The sequence below is a fragment of the Coffea arabica genome, chromosome 3e (genome assembly GCF_036785885.1).
Source record: "Coffea arabica cultivar ET-39 chromosome 3e, Coffea Arabica ET-39 HiFi, whole genome shotgun sequence".
Taxonomy (NCBI): Eukaryota; Viridiplantae; Streptophyta; class Magnoliopsida; order Gentianales; family Rubiaceae; genus Coffea; species Coffea arabica.
In genome coordinates, this window is record NC_092315.1 from 25535940 (window position 1) to 25560595 (window position 24656).

Sequence of the window (24656 nt, forward strand, 5' to 3'; positions counted from 1 at the left end):
GATTAACGGGTCTCATTCCGAAAGTGTTGTATCATGCTAGGCCTACCCTTGGCACAAAAAGGGTCCCCCCGTAGGACATGCATCCGAGTTGTTTGAATATTACTAACTCATGCCTTTTTCTTTTTCCCTTTTGAATAAATTGCAGAAATCTAATAACGATTGGTTCATCTAAAGAAGTCTTTTGCATTCTCAGGTAACATTTCACCATAGCTTCTCGACAAAGCCCCATTATAACGCGATCCCGAAGTAAGGCCCAAAGGAATCGTGTAGACATGAGTACCCAGCAAGAGTCATCGGAAAAGACCGTTGCAACGACCCAGCCAGAGATTGCAAGTCCCGGGGTTCAGTTGACAGAGTTACTCACAAAATTTGGGGAAATGGCATCAGAAATGGCCGCTCAGAAGAAGTTGATTGACGAGCTCGTTAGTAGCGGAGTGCGACCTGAACCTGTACCCGCTACACAACCACAATCCGAACCATTTGTTATTCCTCCATTTCAAACTACGTTTGAGGGGACTGTAAATCCGCAATTTGCTTTTACTCAAAATCCTCCTTTCTATCCTCCTTATGGGCAAGGATTTCAGCCTCAAGGCGACCCAAACATGCATCTGAACCCACCAGTTTTCTATCAAACCACCGCAGAACCCGTGATACCGGAGCACACTTTCCAAAATAAGCCTGAAATGGGTGAATCTTCTGCTCCGATTGATATGAAGTTGCTCAAACGTCTAGATCGTTTCGATGAATTTATAAGGAAGAGCCAGGGGTTGAACAAGCAGGGAGTCCTGGATTATGATGACTTGTGCCTTTTTCCGAGCGTGCAGTTGCCTGAGGGGTTCAAAACCCCTAAATTTAACAAATATGATGGGACGGGTAATCACAAGACACATCTCCGACTATTTGCCAATAAATTGGGAAAGCCCGTGGACGATGAGAATTTGCCTTTAAGGTTGTTCCCCGAGAGTCTGGAAGGGGATGCGCTTGACTGGTATTCCAACCTGAAGCTTGAAGACGTGAAAACCTGGATTGATTTGTCTAATGCATTTGTGAGACAGTACGAGTACAACTGCGAGTTGGCTCCCACCCGGACTACTCTGGAAGGAACGAAAAGGAAGCCTTCTGAGGACCACAAGACCTATGCTAAGAGATGGAGAAAAGTAGCTGCAAAGGTCGAGCCGCCCATGACCGAGGATGAAATCATACGTACTTTCATAAAAGCTCATGATCCGCCGTACTTCGAAGAGATTTTTCGTATGACCGGATGTTCGTTTGCTGCAATTGTAAATAAACTTGAGGAGTTTGATGACTTTGTGAGAGCTGGGAAGATTGTCAATGTCTCCGCCCTTAAATCTCAGTTGGATGCTTTACAAGGTCAAGGAAGCAATGTGAAAAAGCCACCGTTCAAGAAAAAGGAGGGGGATGCAACCTTTATTTGGAACCAAGACCCTTCACCCCGACCCCGTTACCAACACAACCCAATCTACCAACCCCATTACCCTTATTACTCAAATCCGCACCCTGTATATACTACCAACATCCACCACCCTCGACCTCGCCCAAGCTATCCAAACCCACCTTCAGCCCCTTTCCAAATTTCCCAACCAAATCCACCCCAAAACCGACCTCGTCCACCATATAACCCAAGATTTCCTCCTCCAAATAGACCTGTTTACAATCATCCTCAACCTCATGAACCTTACAACCGACCCCCAAGCCGTACTTTTACCAATTTAGGTAGGCCTTTAGACCAACTGTATGACCAGTTAAGGGCTTCTGGAAAAATTGGTACAGTACCACCTCCTACCTACCCGTATGGCATGCCCGTTTGGTATAACCCGCAAGCTGTTTGCGCGTATCATTCGGGGGCACCTGGGCATGCAACTTTGGATTGCAAGGCGCTTAAGCATAAAGTTCAGGATATGGTTGAGTCTGGAGAAATCGTGATCAGAAAAAGGGAGCCACAAGGGCCAAACGTAAATCAAAACCCCTTACCAGAGCATGTTGGGGTTATTATGGACGATGCGGAGTACGAGGAACAAATCAAGAAATTGGCAATAGAAGCTGAAGTGTTTGGGGTCACGGATCAACCGTTTGTCATAGAGTTGCCATTCGAAGAAGATAACAAGCCTTTTGTCTTAGATCTCACGCCAGCGGAGAATGAAGCTTTGAAACCAGTAGTCATCGAATTCCCGAAACAGGAGCCCGTATTAAGTCTGCAACAAGTGCCGTGGAATTACGATGAGCCTAGCATACAGATCGGGGAAAATTCAACCGCAAAGAAGGAAGTGTCAGTAGTTACCAGATCGGGGAAGACTGTAAATCCATTTGAGACTACTACTCCAATTCAAGCTAATAGTTCTGAGCCACCCATCAAACCAACAATCACCGAGAAAGAAGCCGTGGATTTCCTTAAACGACTCCAGAGAAGTGAATACAACATAGTGGAAAAGCTAAGCAAATCACCTGCCCAGATAACCATGTTGGACCTACTTTTCTCTTCGGACGTGCATAGGGATGCATTGATTGACATATTAACAAGAGCTCAAATTCCGAGAGACATTTCTGTTGATAATTTTTCAAACGTGGTTGGGAGCGTATTGTTCAACAAGCAAATTGCTTTTTCTGACGATGAATTGCCGACGGAGGGCATCGGACATAATAGGGCGTTGTACATAACAGTGAGGTGCAACGGAAAAATGCTGCCTAAGGTGTTAATCGATAATGGATCCGCACTGAATATCTGTCCTTGGAGTACCTTAGAGAAACTAGGATTGCAAGACATCAAGCTGAGGCCTTCAGGGACTATTGTTAGAGGGTTTGATGGAGCGCAGAGGGAGCCAATAGGAGAGGCAGATTTAGTAATCGAGATGGGGCCGGCCCAATTTCAAATAACTTGCCAAGTCATGAACTTCCCGAGCATTTACAATATCTTACTTGGAAGGCCATGGATTCACAAGTCGGGGGCTGTGCCGTCTTCGTTGCATCAATTGCTCAAGTTCGTGGTAAATGACAAACTAATCACTATCTTTGCTGAAGAGGACTGCCTGGTGATCACCAATTCTGGAGTTAAAGAGGAGGGTAGTCAAAGTGTTACCATGTCCCCTCACAACACATCCGATATAGTCTCCGTAAGTTGGATAACCACGGAGGAACGAACTCTCTCAAAGGCCAGTGTAATGATGGCCAGAGAAATGATTCGTGGAGGATACAAATTCGACAAGGGGTTGGGGCGTGAACTGCAAGGGATCCTGAGGCCAGTGAAGATAGTAGAAAAGAGGGATACCTTCGGTTTGGGTTTCAGACCAACCGCCAAGGATTTCAAGGAGATGAAGGAGCGCAAGAGAGCGGAGAAAGAAGGAAGGCAAGGGGTTCTTGACATTCCACCCCTGCATTATACTTTCCCACGACCAGCTGAGGTGATCGTGTCAGAAATCAACCCAGTTGACGAAATTGAAGCAAGTTTGGCCCAATTGTTCGTTGGGGCAACATTTGAAGATATTGTTCCAGGCGAAGCTGAATTTCCTGACATTCCCGAAGGATCAATTCCCAATTGGACTGTCGAGTCCCTGCCCGTTCGGAAGGAGTTTCGGTAAAATGAAAGGGGTTTATCATTCATGTGAATTCATGAAAATACCTTTGCATTTGTAAATAGCCAATGAAAACAATTTCCTTTTTGACTAACGTCTGCGCATGTAAATATTGTTAAGTTTCATTTCCATTTGCTTTCAATCAAAGGTTTTATGAAAATGCACAAGTTGTTCTTGTCATTGTTGTGTTGTTTATTCGCTTGTTTATATTCATATTGCTTGTCTATTTTTCGGTTGTGTGTTTGTTTGCTTATTATCCCACATTCGTTAATTCTTTCAGATGGCCAAAAATAAAATTATTTGATCCTTTGGATATCACAATTCTGGAATTCGATAATGGCAATCTCTATATCACTCACGACTTGGAGGTTTGTGAATCCGAACTCCAAAGCGAGAGTGATAATGAGGAAGTATCCGATTCGTTTGCAAAGGATCTTGAACAATATGAGGAAAAACCAAAACCGAACCTGGAAGAAACAGAAAAGATTAACATTGGAACTGAGGATGAAGTTAAGGAGGTGCAGATTAGTATTCATCTGAATAAGAGCCAGAAAAGGGAGATGTTTGAGTTCTTGACTATGTTTCAGGATGTATTTGCGTGGTCCTATGATGATATGACTGGTATTTCAACTGACGTGGTAGTGCACAGGTTACCCACAGACCCTTCTTTTCCACCCGTAAAGCAAAAACCTCGAAAATTCAAACCAGATATGAGCCTCAAAATAAAAGAACAAATTGAAAAACAACTCAAAACCAACATTATCATTGTTTCCCATTACCCAATTTGGCTTTCAAACCCAGTCCCTGTTCCAAAAAAGAGTGGAGAGGTGAGAGTTTGCGTTGACTATAGAGACCTTAATAAAGCCAGTCCTAAAGATGATTTCCCTCTACCAAATATTCATATTCTCTTAGACAATACTGCCGGACATGAGATTGAATCCTTTTGCGATTGTTTTGCTGGCTACCACCAAATTTTGATGGCAGAAGAGGATAGGGAGAAGACTGCTTTCATTACGCCTTGGGGTACCTTTTGCTACCGAGTCATGCCTTTCGGTTTAAAGAATGCTGGAGCAACGTATCAGAGGACCATGACAACCCTATTTCATGATATGATCCACCGGGAGATGGAGGTCTACGTGGATGACATCATAATCAAGTCTAAAAGGACGGAGGACCACTTGGATGATTTGAGGAAGCTATTTGAAAGGCTGCGAAAATACAATTTAAAGTTAAATCCTGCGAAATGCGCCTTTGGGGCACCAGCTGGTAAATTGTTGGGTTTCATCGTGAGCAAGAGAGGCATAGAGATAGATCCGGCAAAAATCAAAGCCATTCGAGAGATGCCAGTGCCGACAACTCAGAAGGACGTGAAAAGTTTCTTAGGAAAGATCAACTTTATTGGGAGGTTCATTGCCCAATTAACGGCCACATGTGAGCCGTTGTTCAAATTATTAAGAAAGAATGTGCCGTTGTACTGGAATGAGGAGTGTCAACAGGCTTTCGACAAGATTAAAGATTATTTGCTGCAGCCTCCGGTCCTGGTGCCACCCAAACCGGGCCGACCTTTGATTATGTATTTATCCGTGCTTGAAGGAGCAGTAGGGTGTGTTCTAGGTCAGCACGATGACTCTGGAAGGAAAGAACAAGCCATTTACTATCTAAGCAAGAAGTTCACGCAGTACGAGGCTAATTATTCATTCATTGAGAAAAGCTGCTGTGCATTGGCCTGGGCAGCCCAGAAGTTGAGACACTATCTGTTGAGTCATACCACGTATCTTATTTCCCGGTCTGATCCTTTGAAGTATCTTTTGGAGAAGCTGATGCTGACTGGGCGTTTGGCGAAGTGGCAAATAATCCTCTCGGAGTTCGATATTGTTTTCACTTCTCAGAAGGCCGTCAAGGGGCAAGCTATAGCCGATCATCTAGCAGAAAACCCAAGGGACAATGATTATCAGCCACTTCACACCTATTTCCCTGATGAAAAGATCTTATTTGTAGGCGCCACGGACGATATAAGTGAGCAGAGCCCTGAATGGAGGCTTTTCTTCGACGGAGCTTCAAATTCTCTAGGAGCTGGAATTGGAGCTGTTCTGGTTTCGCCCGAAGGAAAACACTACCCTGCCGCTGCCAAATTGCAATTTGCTTGCACAAACAACATGGCTGAGTATGAAGCCTGCATTTTTGGTCTCAAAATGGCTTTAGAAATGGAAATCAAGGAGTTGGTAGCTTTCAGTGACTCAGATTTGCTCGTGCACCAAACTTTGAAGCAGTGGATAACTAAAGATTCAAAAATTTTGCCTTACCATTGTAGTTTGCTCACTTTGGCCAAGCAATTTCAAAATTTGGAGTTCAGACACCTCCCGCGAGCCCGAAACGCATTTGCCGATGCTTTGGCCACCTTAGCCTCTATGATTCAGTATCCAGATGAGTTGAAGATCGAACCGATCCAGATTCAATTTCAAGATAAACCTGCTCACTGTTGGACTATAGATAAGCCCTCTGACAAAGTTCCTTGGTATAATGATATTAAGGAGTTTCTCAAAACTGGATCTTACCCTCTGCATGTTGGTACAAAGGACAAGAGTTTTCTGCGTAGAATGGCTTCCAAATTTTTCTTAAATGGTGAAGTGTTGTACAAAAGAACCTCTGATTTGAACCTTTTAAGGTGCATTGATGAAGATGAAGCTCAGTATATGATGAAAGAAGTGCATAGTGGCGTTTGTGGACCTCACATGAATGGCCATTTGCTAGCGAAGAAAATCATGAGAATCGGATACTTCTGGCTTACTATGGAGCATGATTGTATAGACTTTGTCCGGAGATGTATAAAATGCCAAATGCACGGTGATATTATACGCGCTCCACCCACTGAGTTGCATAGCATGACCGCCCCGTGGCCCTGTTCAATGTGGGGTATGGACGTGATTGGTACAATTGATCCACCTGCTTCAAATGGACATCGATTTATATTGGTGGTGATTGAGTACTTCACCAAATGGGTTGAGGCGGAATCATTCAAACATGTGACGAAGAAGGTAGTGGCCAATTTCTTGAGAGATCACATCATCTGTCGCTTTGGGGTACCCGAAACGCTTATCACTGACAATGCCAAAAATCTGAACAATGACATGGTGGATGGACTATGCGAGCAATTCAAGATCAGACACCACAACTCCGCCATTTATAGGCCTCAGATGAATGGAGCCGTAGAAGCCGCGAACAAGAATTTGAAAAAGATTATTCGCAAAATGACTGAAAGGCATCGCGATTGGCATGACAAGTTGCCTTATGCACTAATGGCGTATCGGACTTCTATCCGGACATCGACTGGGGCAACGCCATATTCACTGATGTATGGAATGGAAGCTGTATTACCAGCCGAAGTTGAAATTCCTTCGTTGCGGATCCTCATGGAAGCTAAGTTGGAGGAGGCTGACTGGATAAAGCAGCGCCATGAACAATTGACGTCGATCGATGAAAGGCGATTCAATGCTATTTGTCATGGTCAGTGTTATCAGAAACGGGTGGCCCGAGCTTACAACAAAAAGGTCCATCGGCGGGCATTTGAAGAAGGTGATAAGGTACTGAAGCGAATTTTGTCGATGCAAGATGAAGCTAAAGGCAAATTTGCTCCGAATTGGCAAGGGCCGTTCATTGTCCAAAAGGTATTACCTGGCGGAGCCCTTATTCTAGCAGAAATGGATGGACGAGTTTTCCCTCAACCCATCAACTCAGATATGTGCAAAAAGTTTTTCATTTGATCATGCAAATTTTCTTTAGAAACTCATGCAAATGGCGAAATGCGAGTCAGGCCATCTTCTTTTACACTTAAAAAATATTTTATCCCTACTTGTCCCCTTTGAGCCATCAGAATTGACAAAATTTTCGTTTGATAACCCCTGAGAATTGCAACCCCCACACTGGGGCAAAATTTTAATTTTGAGAGATTGAGCAAAAGAAAGGGAAAAGAACCCCACACTGGGGCAAATTTAGTTTTCAAAGAAAAATGCAAAAGTGAGGAAAATGCAATGAAGAAAATGCAAAGAGCGAAAATCCGATCAAACTGGGGCAAATTTTCCCCGGTTTCGTTCAAAATCGGAAATGATTTCAAAATAGGGCAATCTCAGTTTATTTTACCCCTGGCATCGAATTTGCTTTCAAGCCTTAACCTTTCTGGAAAAACACCCCACCTGACCTCATTACAAAGCCCAAAGTCCTGGCTTCCGTCATTTGTTGCATTTCTATTAGCAAAATTTGATAATCAACTGGCAAGTGATGTCCGTAATGCCTTCGCCTAATCTACAAGGGAAGTGCATTTTACTGATGCCTGAAACCTTTAACTCATATTTCTGAGTCGATCATGGTCGAGATGTGTCTTTATTCTTTAGGTGAAAACCCGAAAGGGCGCCTCGTAAAAAAAAAAAAAAAAAAAAAAAAAAAAAAAGAAGAAGAAGAAGAAAGGAAAGGAAAAAAGAAAAGAAGAAAGGAAAAGAAAAGCAAAACAAAAAGGGTAGGGGCAACCTTGGTGAAAACCCGAAAGGGCGCCAAGGCGGGTTTTTCGCAACAGACAAGCGCGAGAAGGAACAGCTGGTGACCTGGTTCGTTTGGAGTTTTTCCTCATGTTTGTGATACTTTTGTCAGTATCGGATTCCGAAGCAAAATATCCAAAGTCTCGAATACGATATTCGTTGGCTAAACTTGTATTGTTCTTTACAAATATTCTTTTGCAAAATGTATCTTTATGAATCTTTTGGTTGTTTTCAATTTTTTGTGTATGACTGCTTATGATTGTCTACATTCTTTCGCATGCTCATCTTTGCTCGACATAGGAAATAATCTTGCATATACATTGATCGTTATATGACAAATTTTCACGCATCATTCTTTTACCATTGAATTCAAATGAGTGATAAACCCAAGGGTTTGAGCAAAAATAGGGGATTCAATCATCAGCTACGGTGAGTAACATGCAACAAAGCTACCACCTGGATTGGATGACGTGGTCAATCCGTATTTTATCAGTCTCAGAATTTGCAAAGTCACAAGTTCGACCAGGACAGATGCCGCAGAACAGAGGCAAAAATAGTACAAGACTCATGTTTACACGATTCTCAAGGCAAACCGGATCAAATAATGGTGGCAAATCCATTATTATTTATTCTTTTCTTACAGGAACACTGCGGTCACAAATGAAAGCGATCATTCTCTTTTTCAAACCTAAAGCAATGTTATTTGCAAAGTTGGATTATAAGGACCAACATCAGCCATCGCTTCAACTACAGAGATCCAATCTCTCTTTAGGTACAAAAATTTGAACTACTCTCAGGTAAAAATTCAATTCATCGTCTCAAACTTCCCCAGTGAAGTCCCGTTTAATTTCATGTTCGGGTCAGTCCCGTTTAAATTCCTGTTCGGGTCAGTCCCATTTTAGATTCTGTTCGGGTCAGTCCCGTTTAATTCCTGTTCGGGTCAGTCCCGTTTAAATTCTGTTCGGGTCAGTCCCGTTTAAATTCCTGTTCAGGTCAGTCCCGTTTAAATCCTGTTCGGGTCAGTCCCGTTTAAATTCTGTTCGGGTCAGTCCCGTTTAAATTCCTGTTCGGGTCAGTCCCGTTTAAATTCTGTTCGGGTCAGTCCCGTTTAAATTCTGTTCGGGTCAGTCCCGTTTAAATTCCTGTTCGGGTCAGTCCCGTTTAAATTCTGTTCGGGTCAGTCCCGTTTAAATTCCTGTTCGGGTCAGTCCCGTTTAAATTTCTGTTCGGGTCAGTCCCGTTTAAATTCCTGTTCGGGTCAGTCCCGTTTAAATTCTGTTCGGGTCAGTCCCGTTTAAATTCCTGTTCGGGTCAGTCCCGTTTAAATTCTGTTCGGGTCAGTCCCGTTTAAATTCCTGTTCGGGTCAGTCCCGTTTAAATTCCTGTTCGGGTCAGTCCCGTTTAAATTCTGTTCGGGTCAGTCCCGTTTAAATTCTGTTCGGGTCAGTCCCGTTTAAATTTCTGTTCGGGTCAGTCCCGTTTAAATTTCTGTTCGGGTCAGTCCCGTTTAAATTCTGTTCGGGTAAATTCTGTTCGGGTCAGTCCCGTTTAAATTTCTGTTCGGGTCAGTCCCGTTTAAATTTCTGTTCGGGTCAGTCCCGTTTAATTTCTGTTCGGGTCAGTCCCGTTTAAATTCTGTTCGGGTAAATTCTGTTCGGGTCAGTCCCGTTTAAATTCTGTTCGGGTCAGTCCCGTTTAAACTCCTGTTCGGGTCAGTCCCGTCTTATCTTTCATGTTCGGGTCAGTCCCGTATTAGAATTCCTGTTCGTCGGAATCTTTTGCAGCCCAATAACACAGGTAAGTATTTGGTGTCCACTTCTTTGTCTCAAGTTTTTTCAAAACTCAGACAAAGAGGGGCAAACTGTAGACACCAAATTTTGAATAATTTATATGTGGCATCTACTTCATGATTTTTATTTTAGATCGCTTGCATTTAGTTCATTGTTGTGTGTTTTGCATTTCTAGTTGTTATTTTATTTTAGTTTTTATTCATTTTTGCCCTTTTAGTTTGTCTATTCATTTTTATTTTGTCATTTTAGGTTTTTAATCACTTTTAAGTTTTAGATTTTAGTTTTTAGTTTTTAGTTTTTTTTAGTTTTTAAGTTTATAGAGTTTTTAGAAAGAAAAGAAAAATCATTTTAGTCATTTTGTTTTTATTCAATGCTTTCTTAAAAAGAAAATGAAAATGAAAAATCATAAAAAATGAAAAATTGGAAATTTTAAAAAATGGCCATTTTTGTTTAGTTTCTTTTGTTTAAAATTATTTTTGTTTTGTTATTATTATTATTACCTGGTTTGTGTAATTTTGTTATTATTGTTATTGTTATTTTATTATTTATATTTTCTGTAATCTTCAAGTTGTTTTCTTAAAAAAAAAAAAAAAAAAAAAAGAGAGAAAAAACTTTTGCGGCAGGCGGGCTGCATTTTTTTTTTTAGCTTGCCAAGGACATTTCATGCGTGCCATGGAGGGGCAGGATGAAGGCAGAGGCTGGCCTTCATCCTGACCATTCAGTGGAGGGTTTAAGGAACTTGGAGTTCCATATAAAATAGAAAGAGAAGACATCAGCCGCAAGGGGGGTTTTCTGGGGAGAGAACAGCAGAAGAGAAAGAAAACAAAAGAAAACTTGACGGCTGGGGATGTTTCGGGGCAGCAAGAAAGAAAGGGAAAGAGAGCTGGTTAGAGTAGTGGCTGAAATCTGGGAAGAACGAGGGAGTGAAACAGAGGTGAAAGGGGAGATAGAAAGCTGAAGGATTGGAGCTAGGAGCAAAGAGGCAAACGGAAAAATTGCTGGTAGCTGTCGGTTGTCTTCCTGAGGAGCGGCTGTTTTTTTTTACTGAGAAGCTGTCGGCGCTCCACCACATTTTGCTAACCCAGACCATTGATAAAAGAACGGTCACCGTAAGCCCTTTTCCCCTCCAAACTTTGATTGCAAGTGTTGATTCTTAAGATTGAAAATTTCTGAACCCAAAACTGTTAAATTTCATGCTATCTGGTTCGCTGTTAGCTTCAAAATTCGTTCCTTATGTGTCTGCTGTGGTCTTGTATGATCAGTGGGGAAAGTTTGAAGCCCATTTGGGTTTTGTTGCTAGACTGAAATTCAATAGCAATTTACTAACATTTGCAAAGGAAGGATTTTCTGGCCTGTTCGTTTAATTTGTGAAGTACAATCGTGAAAGTTTCCTGTCCGTGTTGTGTTTTTTGTTGTTTAGTTCATATGTTCACATGTTTGCCCAGACCAAAATTCGGATGTTTAGTTCCAGTTGATGAGATGCAAAGAGGGCCACGGCAGTTTTTGTTTTGCAGAAAATGTCGTGTGATATCTTGCCAAATTTCTGGTCACTAGATCGTGATTACTATGAATTTTATTGCTCAGTTTAAGGTTGTAATTTTGAGATGAAATATCTAATCAAAGCTGTGCATTGGAGTCAAAAATCTGGTCTTCATGATGAAGGATGGAAAGAAAGGCTAGGACTGAAATTTTGTTGCAAGCTTCATTCGTTTCTTTTGCTGCATTTATGTTCCGTTGTTTAGACTGGATTTTCTGAAAAAGTTTGAAGCTCTGCATCATGACTTTAGGTTATTAACATGATAGTTTCTGTTTAAGTTGTTTCACATAGGACTTTTGGGTAATGAAGTTCATTTCAAAGAAAACCCAAGACTGGATTCATTTGTTGTCACGGCACTTGTCTCCCATTAGTTTCTTCATATGCTTTCCTTCATTTGATCTTTAATAGCTCATGGTACATACCTGGATTTTGTGAGTGAAGTTGTTTACATGTTAAGTGGTGTTGAATGATAGTTTTGCTAGCTCATGTCCAAATGTCTACGGCCAAAGCTGATGCATCCACTTATCTTAATTTCCTTTCCCGTGGCTGACCTCCTAGCATTTACATGACATGTTTCCCAGCATTAGCAATGTTTGTTTTTCTTCGCTGTTTTGATTTGTTGGAAGGTCCAAGTTATGCATTGTGTTTGTTTGACTCAGAGCTTGAGTTTTGATTTGGAGAATTTGCTGAAGTAAATTTGGTTTGAATGATCATTAGTTTTCTGAGATTGAATCAGTTGCTTTTTCCGGCTTCCCTTGCATGTTAGGTGATTTGTATGCACTTACCATTTGATTTCTAAAACCTGTTTTCACTCAAGAATCTAATCATGTCTTCCTTTTGTTGCATTCGGTCTAGACACTCTCAGGTTTCATAGCTGATTTTTGTTGTTCATGTCTTCCTTTCTTTCTTGTTTCAATTGTGTTTCTTGCACCCCGATATGTGGTTGGGTATTTTAGGATAGGCACGTGCATGGCTATGAGTTTAATAATGTTGGGCTGAGGATCTTAACGAGTATTAGCTGGTTAGCTGATTCATTACGGTTTAGTTCTTGTGAAGCATGGCAGTAGGAACATTGCAGGATTTCTTGTTTAAGTTTTGCAGGTTCGAGTGATCAAATTTCTGTAGCTTTGTTGTTCAAAACAGAATTTCAATGTCGTTTGTGATCCAAGTTGCAGATTTTTCTTATTATTAAACGTTTCTCTTGTGTCACAAAGTTGTTGAATCTCCAAAATCATAGCTGTTTTTCTCGGAACATTCTTCTTGTTGCAGAAATGTTTTGATATTTTGTGCATGAAATAGCTTGAGTTGTTCAGATTTTGCATGTGTGATTGGTGACCTGTTGGTGTTCCGTTTCTGCAAGTTTAATTAAGCTTGAAGGCTAGTGCCGAATTGCATAAGTTTAAGCATAGCAGAATTTGTAGAAAAGAATTGAAGTTGCAGAAATCTGGTTTAGCTAAGGAAGAAAGTTACGTCTACATGCATGCATAATAAAAGGAAATCACACCTTGACCCATTGACTTGTATTTCATGTTACTTAGGCCCATAAGGTTGGGAAATTTCTTCAATTTTGTCCTTTTGCCATGCTAGTTTTCCTTGGCCTGTTTTTGTTTGATTCATGAATAAATTTTTGGTGAATTTTTAGAACGAAATAAGAAGATTCAAGTGGTTTTGGGAGCTCATAGTTTGATTTTTCGTTTGGTTAAGATCATGACTATTTTTCTCGTTTAATTCTAACGAATTGTTTTTCCATGTCATTTTTGAGAAGTTTAGCGATTACTTTTGATAGATTTTACTCTTAAGTCACCATTTTAGTTTAGAACTCTTATTTCCAATTGGCTTTTTGTCCACTCTAACCTCTTGAGTTTCAATGTGCTTTTTATGGAAGAAATTCATCAAAAATGATTTTTCAATCTTTCTTTTCTCTTTCAATTGGATTCAAATTTTATGATTCATGGGGTGTTTAATCGTTTAAATGTTCTCAATGTGTCAATTTCATGTTTTAGGTTGATTATTTGAGATGCCTTGATCCCTTACATTCCATTTCCTGGCAATTAGGTCCTAAAGTGTTTGCATTTCAATTATTGTTCGGCTTTATTATTATTTTGGGGACCTTTGAAATTCTTAAATGTTTCGATTGAGCTCGAATGGGTGACTAGTGTTGCAATTGTTTCCCTCTTACATGGCAATTGGCTTTGGCACATTTTTATGTGATTTTTGGATAATGTTTAACAAATTTCTAGGATAAAACCATAGAAGCTTAATAATTTGGAAGAGTTTATAGTTTTAGCTCCGTTTCATTTTAATTTTGCTTAGTTAATCTTTTTATTTAACTTTAATAGATAATTTTCCATTTTTTTTTCCTTTCGTGATTTTCTTGCATTTGATTGAGGCAGATTACACCTTAGATCATTCAATTTAGCATTCTATTTTAGATTTTGAGACCTTTCATTTGGGATCGAACTTTGCTTGCATGTGCATGGTCTATTTCATATCTAATTTTTGTTTTCGTGATTAATTACCATTTTCGTGTCTAATGGTTATTTTATGCGTTTATTCGACAATTTAAGTGGTACCTTGACCTTTTTATTATTTTGGAGGGTAAATTAGTAACTTCACTACATTAGGGCGTCGATTCAAGGGAGGTACATTCTACCCCTTTATTTGCACTTCATTTGACCCTACGTGCTCCTACGTGTTATATGAATATGCATGTCTACTTCGCTTTCCTTATCTCCTTGCATGCATTTACTGGCTTTTACTTTTATTCAAGATAGGGCTCGGAGAGCCTCTGGTCCATTTCCCCTTCCCCTTTATGCTTTTATGGGGTATGTGTACACCTCTTGGCTTGTAATAGATAGGGCTCGGAGAGCATCTGGTCCATTTCCCCTTTCCCTTTATGCTTTCATGGGGTATGTGTACACCTCTTGGCTTGTAATAGATAGGGCTCGGAGAGCATCTGGTCCACTTCCCCTTCCCCCTGGTTGCTTGCTTTTGTTGTTACATGTTAAATTGCTTTAGTAGGCTCTTGCATCTAGTCGAGCATGCTAAGTGCTACGTGCTACGTGTTTACGAGCGTTTTGGCATGTCTACTTGCTTTCATAACCATGAATGAATGGAATGGATGAATGTACGTTTCCGCTAGTCGAACGCTAGTCGGAATTCATAGATGGGCTAGTCCAACGCTAGACCCAATAGGATTTTTCCTTGGATTTTCATTAATGCATTATTTGCATGATCACCACATATCACGCATTTTTCTCCTTAGTTTATCATTTGGCATGTTTCTCGACCCCCTTTTCCCCTCACTTTAGGTTTTGCATCCCATGCTAGCTATAGGGTTCATTTTGCTTGAGTGTCCCCTTCCGATAAGGGAAACGAGCGAGTGTGGCTACTCGATAGCCTTAGCACGCTAGTTTCGCCTTCTAATCAAAGGGAAAATCAAGTCACGATTTAGGTCTCCCCGTACCCAATTTGCATGAATTCCCTAGGCTCATGCATTCTCAATCCACTCTATCATTACACTTTCACTTTTGTCTCATTTGCACACATGCACCTTTTATCACCTTCACTCGCACACGAACACTTTTTTTGCCTTCACTTGCACACGAACACTTTTTTTTGCCTTCACTTGCACACGAACACTTTTTATCTTCGCTTGCACACGAGCATTTTATCTTCACTCGCACACGAGTACTCTCATCTACATTTGCACACCTTCACTCTTATCTTATTACTTTTATCATTTTTCTCACTTCACACAAGCTCACACTTTCACATAGCATGCATTCCACTCATTTTTCACGTCATTTAGGTTTAGGTGTGACCTCTCCAAAAGGATCATTATTGGGCTTCACAATTAATGTGATTGGCACCACTCAACCTTTGGAGAGAAATTTCCCCCAATCCCCCTAGGTCTAGGTTTTTGCATTCATATAGACATATCCAATACGCGATACATACCTTGGGTAGAAAAATTAGGAAAATTGGCTTAAGTCACGCAACTAGCCTTGGCTAGGTCGAAGGGGTGCCTTGGATTTCTGTCCTTGCCTTCCCCTTCGTCAAATGTGACCCCCGATCCCTCTTTTGGTTACGCAGACCCAAAAGTTCTCAAAAAGGGTTTAAACACTTTTTGGGTGACTTGGTACACCCTAACTCTATACCAAGTGGCGACTCCATTTTTGATACAAAAAAAAACCCTTTTGAACTTCACTTGGCCAAATCGTCGCATTCTAAGTCCCATGGCCTTTTACTTTTCATTTTGCACACGTTCACACATTACACACCACACACATACACATTCAACCCAATCGAAAAGTGGGGCGCGACAGGGCCGAAATTTTTTACTAATAAAAACCAAGGAAAAGAAAAAAATTTGAGAGTTGATCTTGTGGTAACACTTGGAAGTCATCCAACCATCTTTGACCTAAGACAAGTCTTAGTTTCTTATCCTTTCTTGGAACTCCATTTTTGCCTCATTAGCTTCATTGTGGCCGAGACTTAAGGGAGAAAAAAAAGAGAGAAAAACCACTTCATTTCAATCTTGATTTCTATCTTAGTTTGAGTGAAAACCGAAAATCTAAACCGATTAACCTCTTATTTGGGAACTTGGGAAGCTTGGTGTGCTAAAGGTTTGGAAGGAAAGGTTGAGATTTCTCTTGCAAGCATCTTTGGCAAAGTATTAAGGCTGTCTTTCCTTTTGCTCTCCCTTAATCTTGTTTAAGTTTGTATAGCAACTCATACTCTTGGCTAATGATAGTTATTTAAGTAGTTTTGATGGATATGGTGGATTTTTGAGCTAGGGTTTGAGTTGTTTAGTTGTGTTTCTTGTTGATTATGTAGCATATGATGTTAATAAGCTTAGATAGGGAGTTGGAGTAGTGGTTCAAGACATGAATGAGAATTTTATATCTTGAATTCATCAAATTTCCAGCTTCAAGATTGAACTGCCCTGCTTCGACTAGCTTCATTCGTCCATGCTAGAGGCCGAATTAGGCTTAGGTCAAAACATGAAAGATGTAGAAAATGGTGTTATATAGCTGCTTGTAAAATTTCAGCTTAATCGGAGTACTGTAGCATGTGAAATAACTAAAATACCCCAGACTGCCAAATGTTCTTTTCCGCGGGCAGTTTTGATATTTCACATTTTTGGCTTCGTTTTTCACTTTGATCCGTATCAAATCAGCCTTTGGCCAAAGCACAAAAATTTTATCCCTACATTTCAGCTTTCCAACTTATCTGAAAACACCTCAATCGGAATTTTGCTATTTAAATCCAGTGCTGATAACCAGACTGACAATGAAATTCTGGTTCGGTAATCTGCAAATTCGACCTGGATCAATGGTGAATTGGGTTGAGTTATCTTTATGAAAATTGTAACCCTTTGTCTTAGCTTCGAAACGGTATAAGCATAGCTTCGATTATGACCGAAACGCTAAGAGACGTCAAACCTGTTATTTTGTTATTTGTCTTAAACATTATTTTTGGTCAATTTACTAGCATTGTTTTGTAATTGAACGACATTGAGCCTATTGAAAGGCTATTGTGGTAAGATTATTTGTGTGAGGTGTTGGGGCTGAATTGAGAAAAATATTGAAGCGATAAATGGCTGGAAAATAGTGAAATACAAAGGGCATGCTGCCTAAATTTCTATTACTTGCTCTTATGAATATTAGTAAGATGTAAGGTTTGATTTTAGGGTTAGTTGGATCTTAAATTATATTTGCTCACTTTAATTTGGGATTGGTTATTCTTAGAGTTTGTCGGTGATCAAGGGCATAATCCGGAAGAAAACTTTTGACGTTATTTTGGCTTAGACGGGTGAGTGTTCCATTGTGTGTTTGTACAATAAGTGACTATGTGACTATTTGTGAATGTTTGCTTGAATGTTAAATGCTTTCTAAGGATTGCTAAATGGATTTTCGTTGGGCGAGTATGTACTTTATCGCACTTGACCCAAGCCAAAGTTGATTTTCAATGATTGAATGCTACTTGTGCATGAATGTAAGCTTTTTGACTGAATTTGGCCATTGCCCTTCGTTGCCAGTCGACTCGAGCCAGAAACGGACTCGATCGGGCGGCTGGTGACCTTGGAACAGTGTTTTGGTATACTCGAGTATGACCACGAAGGTTGGTGGAGAACTGGCCAGTGAATTGGCTAGTTGCGGGAAATGAAATCAATGAATGAATGTCAAGAACTGGAGGAGTTTTCACTTCCAAATGTTTTTCGAATATCGGAGGGATAAGAAAAATGATTGGTGAATGAATGACTTGAATGAATGGCTCCAAGTGAGTATGTATCCTTCCAATGATTGAGTGTTTATTTCTTGAATGACTGGATATTACTGTGCAAAATATGCAAATTGCTAAATGTAACATTTCCTTGATTTCTATATCTGATTTCTTATTTGGGAACCTCACTGGGCTTTTAGCTCATTCTTTTAGTTTTGTTTTCCTTACAGGGAATACGAACGAAAGCGTGAGACTGGTACAGGTTAGCATAGTCTAGTTTTTGAACGTTTGCAATTGTACTCGCGCTAGTCGCTCGATTAGGGTTGAATGTATTGAGAACTTAAATCTTTTGATATATTTGAGATTGTATGGATATTTGAGATAGAAATGAATGTATTTGTACGTTCCAAACTTGGGAAATGTTATTTCGTTCATTATAGAGGTTGCACCCTATTTTCTTGACGTGAGTGAGTGAGTCCTGACGAGAGTTGGGTAGGCGGTCCGCTAAATCCTAGGGTATGCCCTAGGGAGAGGTGGGGTCGTCACAGCAGCTCTCCCCACATACTCCGTAATTGACGATATAACGTTGAAATCCCCTCCAACTAACCACAGTCTTGTTGATGTGTTAGCTATCGATACCAGGTCTGACCACAGTACTCGACGCTCCACTCGGGTGCACTTGGCGTAGACAAAGGTAGCAATCCCCACACTAGACCAAGAGTCATGCACCATCATAACATGGAGCAATTGCTCAGAGTTGCGTAAAATAGTGAAGTGAAAACCAGATCTCCCTAGAAGCCAGATTTTTTTAGACACATTGAACAAACTAAAGTCAAAAGAAAGCTTCGAACGTAGACCTTCTATTTGAGCTGCGTCTGCCAGCGGCTCAAAAAGAACCAGAATAGAAATGTTGTGGACGCGAACTAAATGCTTTAGGTGACGGACAGAAGATTTACCACCTCCCCCCTTATATTTCAAAGAAGAAAACTATTCATTGGAAAAGGAAAAGGAAGAAGGACCAACAGCTTTAGAAGCTTGCCTCGTAAGAATATGCCGCAGTAGATGAATATGGCACCTCTTCTTCCGAGACTTCTTCGAGGTCACAACAACAAATCCATCGTCGGCTCGAGCAAGTGGCAGAAGTCGCTGGGCCAAAGAGGTGCTAAACTCCCTGAGAGAAGTGATCAGCAGGCCACGGTCAGCGTAAAGGGGTTACGCTGCCTCTCCCTCTGTGTCCGAGCAGGAGGTAGCCCGCATACCTTTCCTCCTCCTGTTGCGGCGAGCGAGAGCCATGTCATCCAAATGCCCCTGCTTATGCCAATCAGAGGAAATGGTAGAGGAGAGATCATGGTCGATAGCTGCCCTGCTTCCTTCCACGCTACTGGGCTGGCCGTTGCTGTCATAGGTTTGCACAGGCAGCCCCATCCTTGGGAGTGCACCTGACTGCAAGACCGAAACTGGGATGGCTTGAGGTGACCTCTTGTAAGACCCCTCGGCTGTAGCTTGACCATCTGTACGTGGCTCCAGAGCAAGGGAGGCGGCGTCGCTTCCTGCTGCTATCTGACCCACCTTGGTGGGTGCCTCCACTGCTGCGACCATAACACCCGAGCGTTGGGCACCAGAAGCATCAGACTGGAGTATCGGAATGGCCTGCTCAGGTCCCTCAACAGTGCCGTTACCTTTTCCACATGGCTTTAGAGAAAGGGAGGCAGTGCCCATCACCATGGCTGCCAGGCCCAAGTTGGCGGTTGCCTCCTGTGCTACGTCCATGGCGGCAAAACCAAGTGTCAACTGCGCTGCTCCGTTGGTCTCCTTGCGTTCCAAGCGGCGCTGACAGTCTGGGGCGGCATGGCCTTGTTTATGACATCCGGAGCAGTAGGAAAGGAGATTATCATAGTTCACCCTCTGCCAGAAATCGCTGCTACCGACTCCTATCCATATACGATCCGAATGTTCTCCCAGAAGGTCCAAATCAACGCATACCTGTGCAATGCTTGGGCGAGACAAAGTAGTAGTGGTTGTATCAATCTTAAGGGGGGTGTCTATCGCATTTGCAATGGAGAACAGGGAGAATTTATCGAAAAAGTGAATTGGTAACTGCTCAAATGAGAGCCATACTAGGGCACGCGAAGGTTCGCTGTTGACCTTGAAATCTGGAGTCCATTTGAAAACATAGAGTGGGAAGCCAGAAATCATCCAACGCCCTCTTAGCCAGTATCGCAGGAAGTCATCTTCTGCTGAGAAACAAAGGAGCACGTGCCGTGGGTCTAGAACCCCAATTTTGAGATCTGAATGGAAGCCTATGTGTTGAAAGGACTTTCAGATGGTATCTAGGTGTGGCCGCCCATAAGAAAAATTGCCTACGAGTGTGTGCTTGAGCGGTGAAGCCAGCAGCACTATGTCTGCATCAGAGAACAGCATTGCTGGTTCTCCGCGAAACTTGGAGACGGCTTTGATCTTGTAGGGGAAAGGGCTTTAATGTATTTTATTTCTTTGAATACATTTTCTTTACTTTAATTTATTGCCTTAATTTCCTAGATATTTTTATAAGTAAGTCAAGTTTTTAAATCATTTTTCCTTGTATAAATTAATACATGTTAAGTTCGTGATGCATTATGAAAGTGGGACCCACTAGTGTGTTGCGTATTAAATTTAGTGAACAAAAATGGATACTTTATTAAAGGGTTTATGTGATTAACAGTGGTAAGAGTGGATTAGAGGAAAATAATATGGATTAGTGAGATAAGACAAAGGAAAGACAAGAAGATAAGCTTGAAACCCTACGATAACACTTGTTGGCAATCCAAGGCACCTTTGACTAAGACTAGTTTTAGTCTTCATCTTGGAAAAAAAATTGACCAAAAATTTCATTCCCTTTCTTACCTCTTGGCCGACTCCTTGGAGAAGAAAAGGAGAGAAAATAAACTCCATTTCCAACCTAGAAATTCTTGCTTGAATCTTGAGATTTTACCATAAGCTTGCAATCCAATACATTGGAAGTAACTTTAAAGAAGGAAGAAGACCTTGGGTGAAGGAATTTGGGGAAAAAAGGAAGCTTTGGTTGCTCTTCTTCCTAGGATTAAAGGTAATCATGGCTTGAAACCATTTCTTCTCATTTAACTTGCATTTGAGTGGATATATGACTTCATTATGGTGGATTCTAGGGAAAATTTCATGATTTGTGTGGTGATTGGAAAAATTCCAACTTTGAGAGAGAAATTTTTTTCCTTGAAATGTTGATTTTAGCTATGTTATGTCCTTGTTGTCTTGCCATGGAGTTTCTCTAGCTTTTGTGTGCACTTGTGACTTCATTATATGAACTTTTAGCTTTAGTATATAACTTTTAGCTTAGGGTTACATTTTTTTCCAGCTTTGATATGATTATGATTGAACTAGATAATGGTCTATTTTGGGTAGCTTTTGTGGCCTTAAACAAGTGTACTTTATAGCCTATAACTTGTGGTTGTGATTGAGGTTGGATTGCTATGAATATAAGTGTTGAATTTGGAAAGGAAAGTTAAGAAATCAAGGGGAAATGCTGTCTGATTGGGAATCATCTTGGTTTTCTTTGATTGTGGAGTGAATTTGCGGCAAATTTGCCTAAGATACTGGGTAAACCTTTAAGCTTTACTTATGTGTTGAATTTGAGGTGAAATGAAGGGTTTTCATTGGTACTTTTCTCTAATTTGCTGGCTACAATTGTTGCTTGTTGGCTGAGTGGATAGTGATGTATTTTACCTTGTTTTTCTTCAACCTTTTTATGATAAGATTTGGTCAAAACCTGTTGGAAACATTGGTTGGGACTTTTCTGTGTTAAACTTGAATTAAAGCTGTGAATTTTGGAAGGTGAATGCCTCATGATTTTGCTTGTTCCATTGTTGAAATTTCTGGTAGGCAGGGCAGCCTTGTACCCTTCTATCTTTTAGCCTTAAAACCCTTAGTTTGATAATCTTTTGGATACAATCTTACTCATTTCACTTGCTAAAACCTTGAACAAGTATGGTGTGTTGAATTGGAGTGAATATCATAACCAAAAGAGGTGCACTACCTTGTTTTCCTTCATTGTTTTGCTGCTGGAAATTTCCACAGGAAACTCTACGCAGCTTTGGGAAATTGGTTATTACTTCATGTAGAAAAGTTGGAATTGAGTTCCATTTATTGCGTTTGAAAAACTAGATTCAGAGTACTTTCTACCATGAAAATTTTAGAAGTTTTCTCAATTCCTATGAATATCTATGATTTTCCAAAATTGACTAAATTTCCACACCTGCTCTGTTTTTCTACCGGATGAAGCAGCAACTTGAGACTAGAATTTGACTAAATTGTGGACAGAATTTTACTAATGTGTCTTCTGGGAAATTATAACCCTTTAAGTCTATTTTCTAACGGTGTAAATTTTATAAAATTTTGACTTAAGAAACTTGAGATATGATTTTTAAAATAGTATCGCGCAACACTAGAGAAAATCCTGTTCTTCAAAAGCTGTTCTTGCTTTGATTTCCAATTTCAAGTTGGAGTGGTAGAACCATTTTGAGCTTAGTTTTATGATTGGAGTTGAGATAACTTGGTTGGTTTGGAAGTGTTTTTGTTTGAATATCGTAGCTTGGAGTAGTGGATCTCATGGCACTTTACATACTTGATTTCAGAACTTGAAGGTGAGGCCGGAAGTCTTCCTGAGGCAAACACTTAAGCTTGTTGCCATGGTGAGTGTTCCAACTGCATGTTTTGTGCTCATTGTTGCTAGAAATTGCTAGGCACATGATTTATCGTTTCATATGCAAGTGTGTACTTTATCGCACTTGACCAAATTCGACTAAACTTTTAATATCTTGTTCATGCATGTACCAGCAATTTGATTTACAAATAACCTGTATCTGGACTTGAAATACTTGAAATGCTTGAAAACATGATATGTTGAGCTTACTTATGACTTGATCTTGTCTAGGCGAGTGTGCCTTCATGTGCACTCGACCTTCGTAAACTTGAAATAATTAATCTTGCGTGCGGACTTGCATGTTTATGTGCATGGTTGTAGACCGGCTGCATTCCTCTTGCAGCGGTTGAACTAGGCCCTTGGACCCTTATCCGAAACGTTGGGTAAGTGAAAACTTGGGTTACTCATGCGTATGCGTGAATGTAGGTCGGTAACGGCTCAATTGAACCCTCGTTGGACCTCTCGCTTTAGATCAGCCCCAGAGCGGTTGGGTAAGTTAGGCAACTTTGGGTAAAGGACAAGTTCCTAACCTATTTACTCCTGACTAGAATTCATGACTTGAACTCTGATAATTCTGAATACGGAGCGTTAAGTGACCACTAACATCTCCAATCAATAACTGCGTGAACGTTGGATAACAGCCAACGACTCCACTCTTGAATACGTGAATACTTGGGACTATAAGCCAGATCTTGAATACCTGAATATCTAGGGCTATAAGCCCAACCCAAGGCTAGTTGGTTGAATCGAGCTGGCAAGGGTCTGGTCGAGGAGATCGACGAACCTTGGGTACTTTTTTGACATTCGGGCTCGGTAGGGGAATGATTGATGGATGGAGATTGACATTTAGTGGTGATCTACGGACATTATAATTTCATGGTTGACGGAGAGTCAACGGACACTGGACAAACTGCCATGGAACCTGCTCCTGAGAGCAGCCTATATCCTTTGCTTTGAACATGTTCTTTATTGTATACCATTACATGATCTATCTGGTTACCTGTTTTATTATGCATTATGTCCTGCTCTATTTGGGTTTGACTTAATGGTATCATGCCTGCTAGTTTACTTGGAACCTCACTGGGTTTCTAGCTTATTCCTTTTAGTTTGTTTTCCTTAGCAGGCATGGGTAACAGGGAAGCAGGAATAAACAAAGACAGTTCGATAGTTAACGTCTAGTTTTAAGTAACTTGCCATCCTAGTTGTATTTGATGATTTGATTAAATGACTTAGAGTTTATTCGTTCAATTGTATGTAAATAAGTAGGGATAATTTGGAACATTGGATGGTCTGTAATATTTAACCATGAAGTTTTGATGCTCATTTTGCAGTTAATATTATTGGAGTTTGGGAATTGTTATTATTTTCTGAGATTCGTGAGTGAGTCCTGGCGAGAACTGGACAAGCGGTCCGTCAAACCCTTGGGTACGCCTTAGGGAAGGTGGGGCTGTCACATAGTAGACCTCATCTACTATGGTGTAGCGACACCTAAGCCAGTATATGGGTGCTTGATGACTTGATCAAATTCACTAGATTGATCCACATAGAGATTACCTTTTGTGTCAAAAAGGAATATATCTCTAAATGGCAGTTTATGTAAGTGATCCTTGGACTTGAAGTTATCATGGTACTTTGAGTATGGATGAATATATTCCATTTGTTATATGATTGCCCCCATAAAAAGGAATGCTCACATCATTAACATGTTGGGTATATTTTTGAAATATGAATAAGTTGTGAATAAGTTTCAAGGATTTACCACCTCTTATGAAAGAGAAGTTATCTCTTTAATGGCCACTTGTAGAAGTATAACTCATAAAATCTTAGTACCAAGTGAGTGAGTCTTAGAAAGGTGTTTCTAAGTACTTGTTCTTTTGGAGTTATATTTTGGTACAAGAAATATGCATTAATCGTATTATGGAATTGGCACTATATATATATTCCATGAGTAATGTTGAGATAAAGTTGGTAAAAGAATATTAATTGCATGGTAAACATCCATTGAAAGATGAAGTCGTCCACTTGATTTTTCTGAAGTACTTGGGTGGTCAAGACGCATTGCTAGATGCTATTCTTGTTCTATAAGAATGAGTTAATTGATTAGATAAATCAATGATAAATTAAATGAGTTTTAATTTGTCTATAACAAATTCTTATTGCTAATGTACTTGAGAACCTAATGGGTCACATAGATTGAAAACTTTTTTCTTGCCAGATTAAATGAATTTCAAGTAAATACTTGAAAAGATGAGTTTAATCACTTAGTTTAAT

The 24656-nt window shown here is 40.4% G+C and overlaps 1 protein-coding gene across 1 annotated transcript; it reads left to right on the top strand.

Moving 5' to 3' along the window:
* The first annotated feature begins 683 nt into the window (after positions 1–683).
* Positions 684–3593, top strand: LOC113729257 (uncharacterized). The gene is made up of 4 exons (XM_072083822.1): positions 684–835; positions 950–1520; positions 1764–2051; positions 2199–3593. The coding sequence occupies exons 1-4, from the start codon at positions 684–686 to the stop codon at positions 3591–3593; spliced, it is 2406 nt and encodes an 801-aa protein (XP_071939923.1).
* The last annotated feature ends 21063 nt before the right edge of the window (positions 3594–24656 follow it).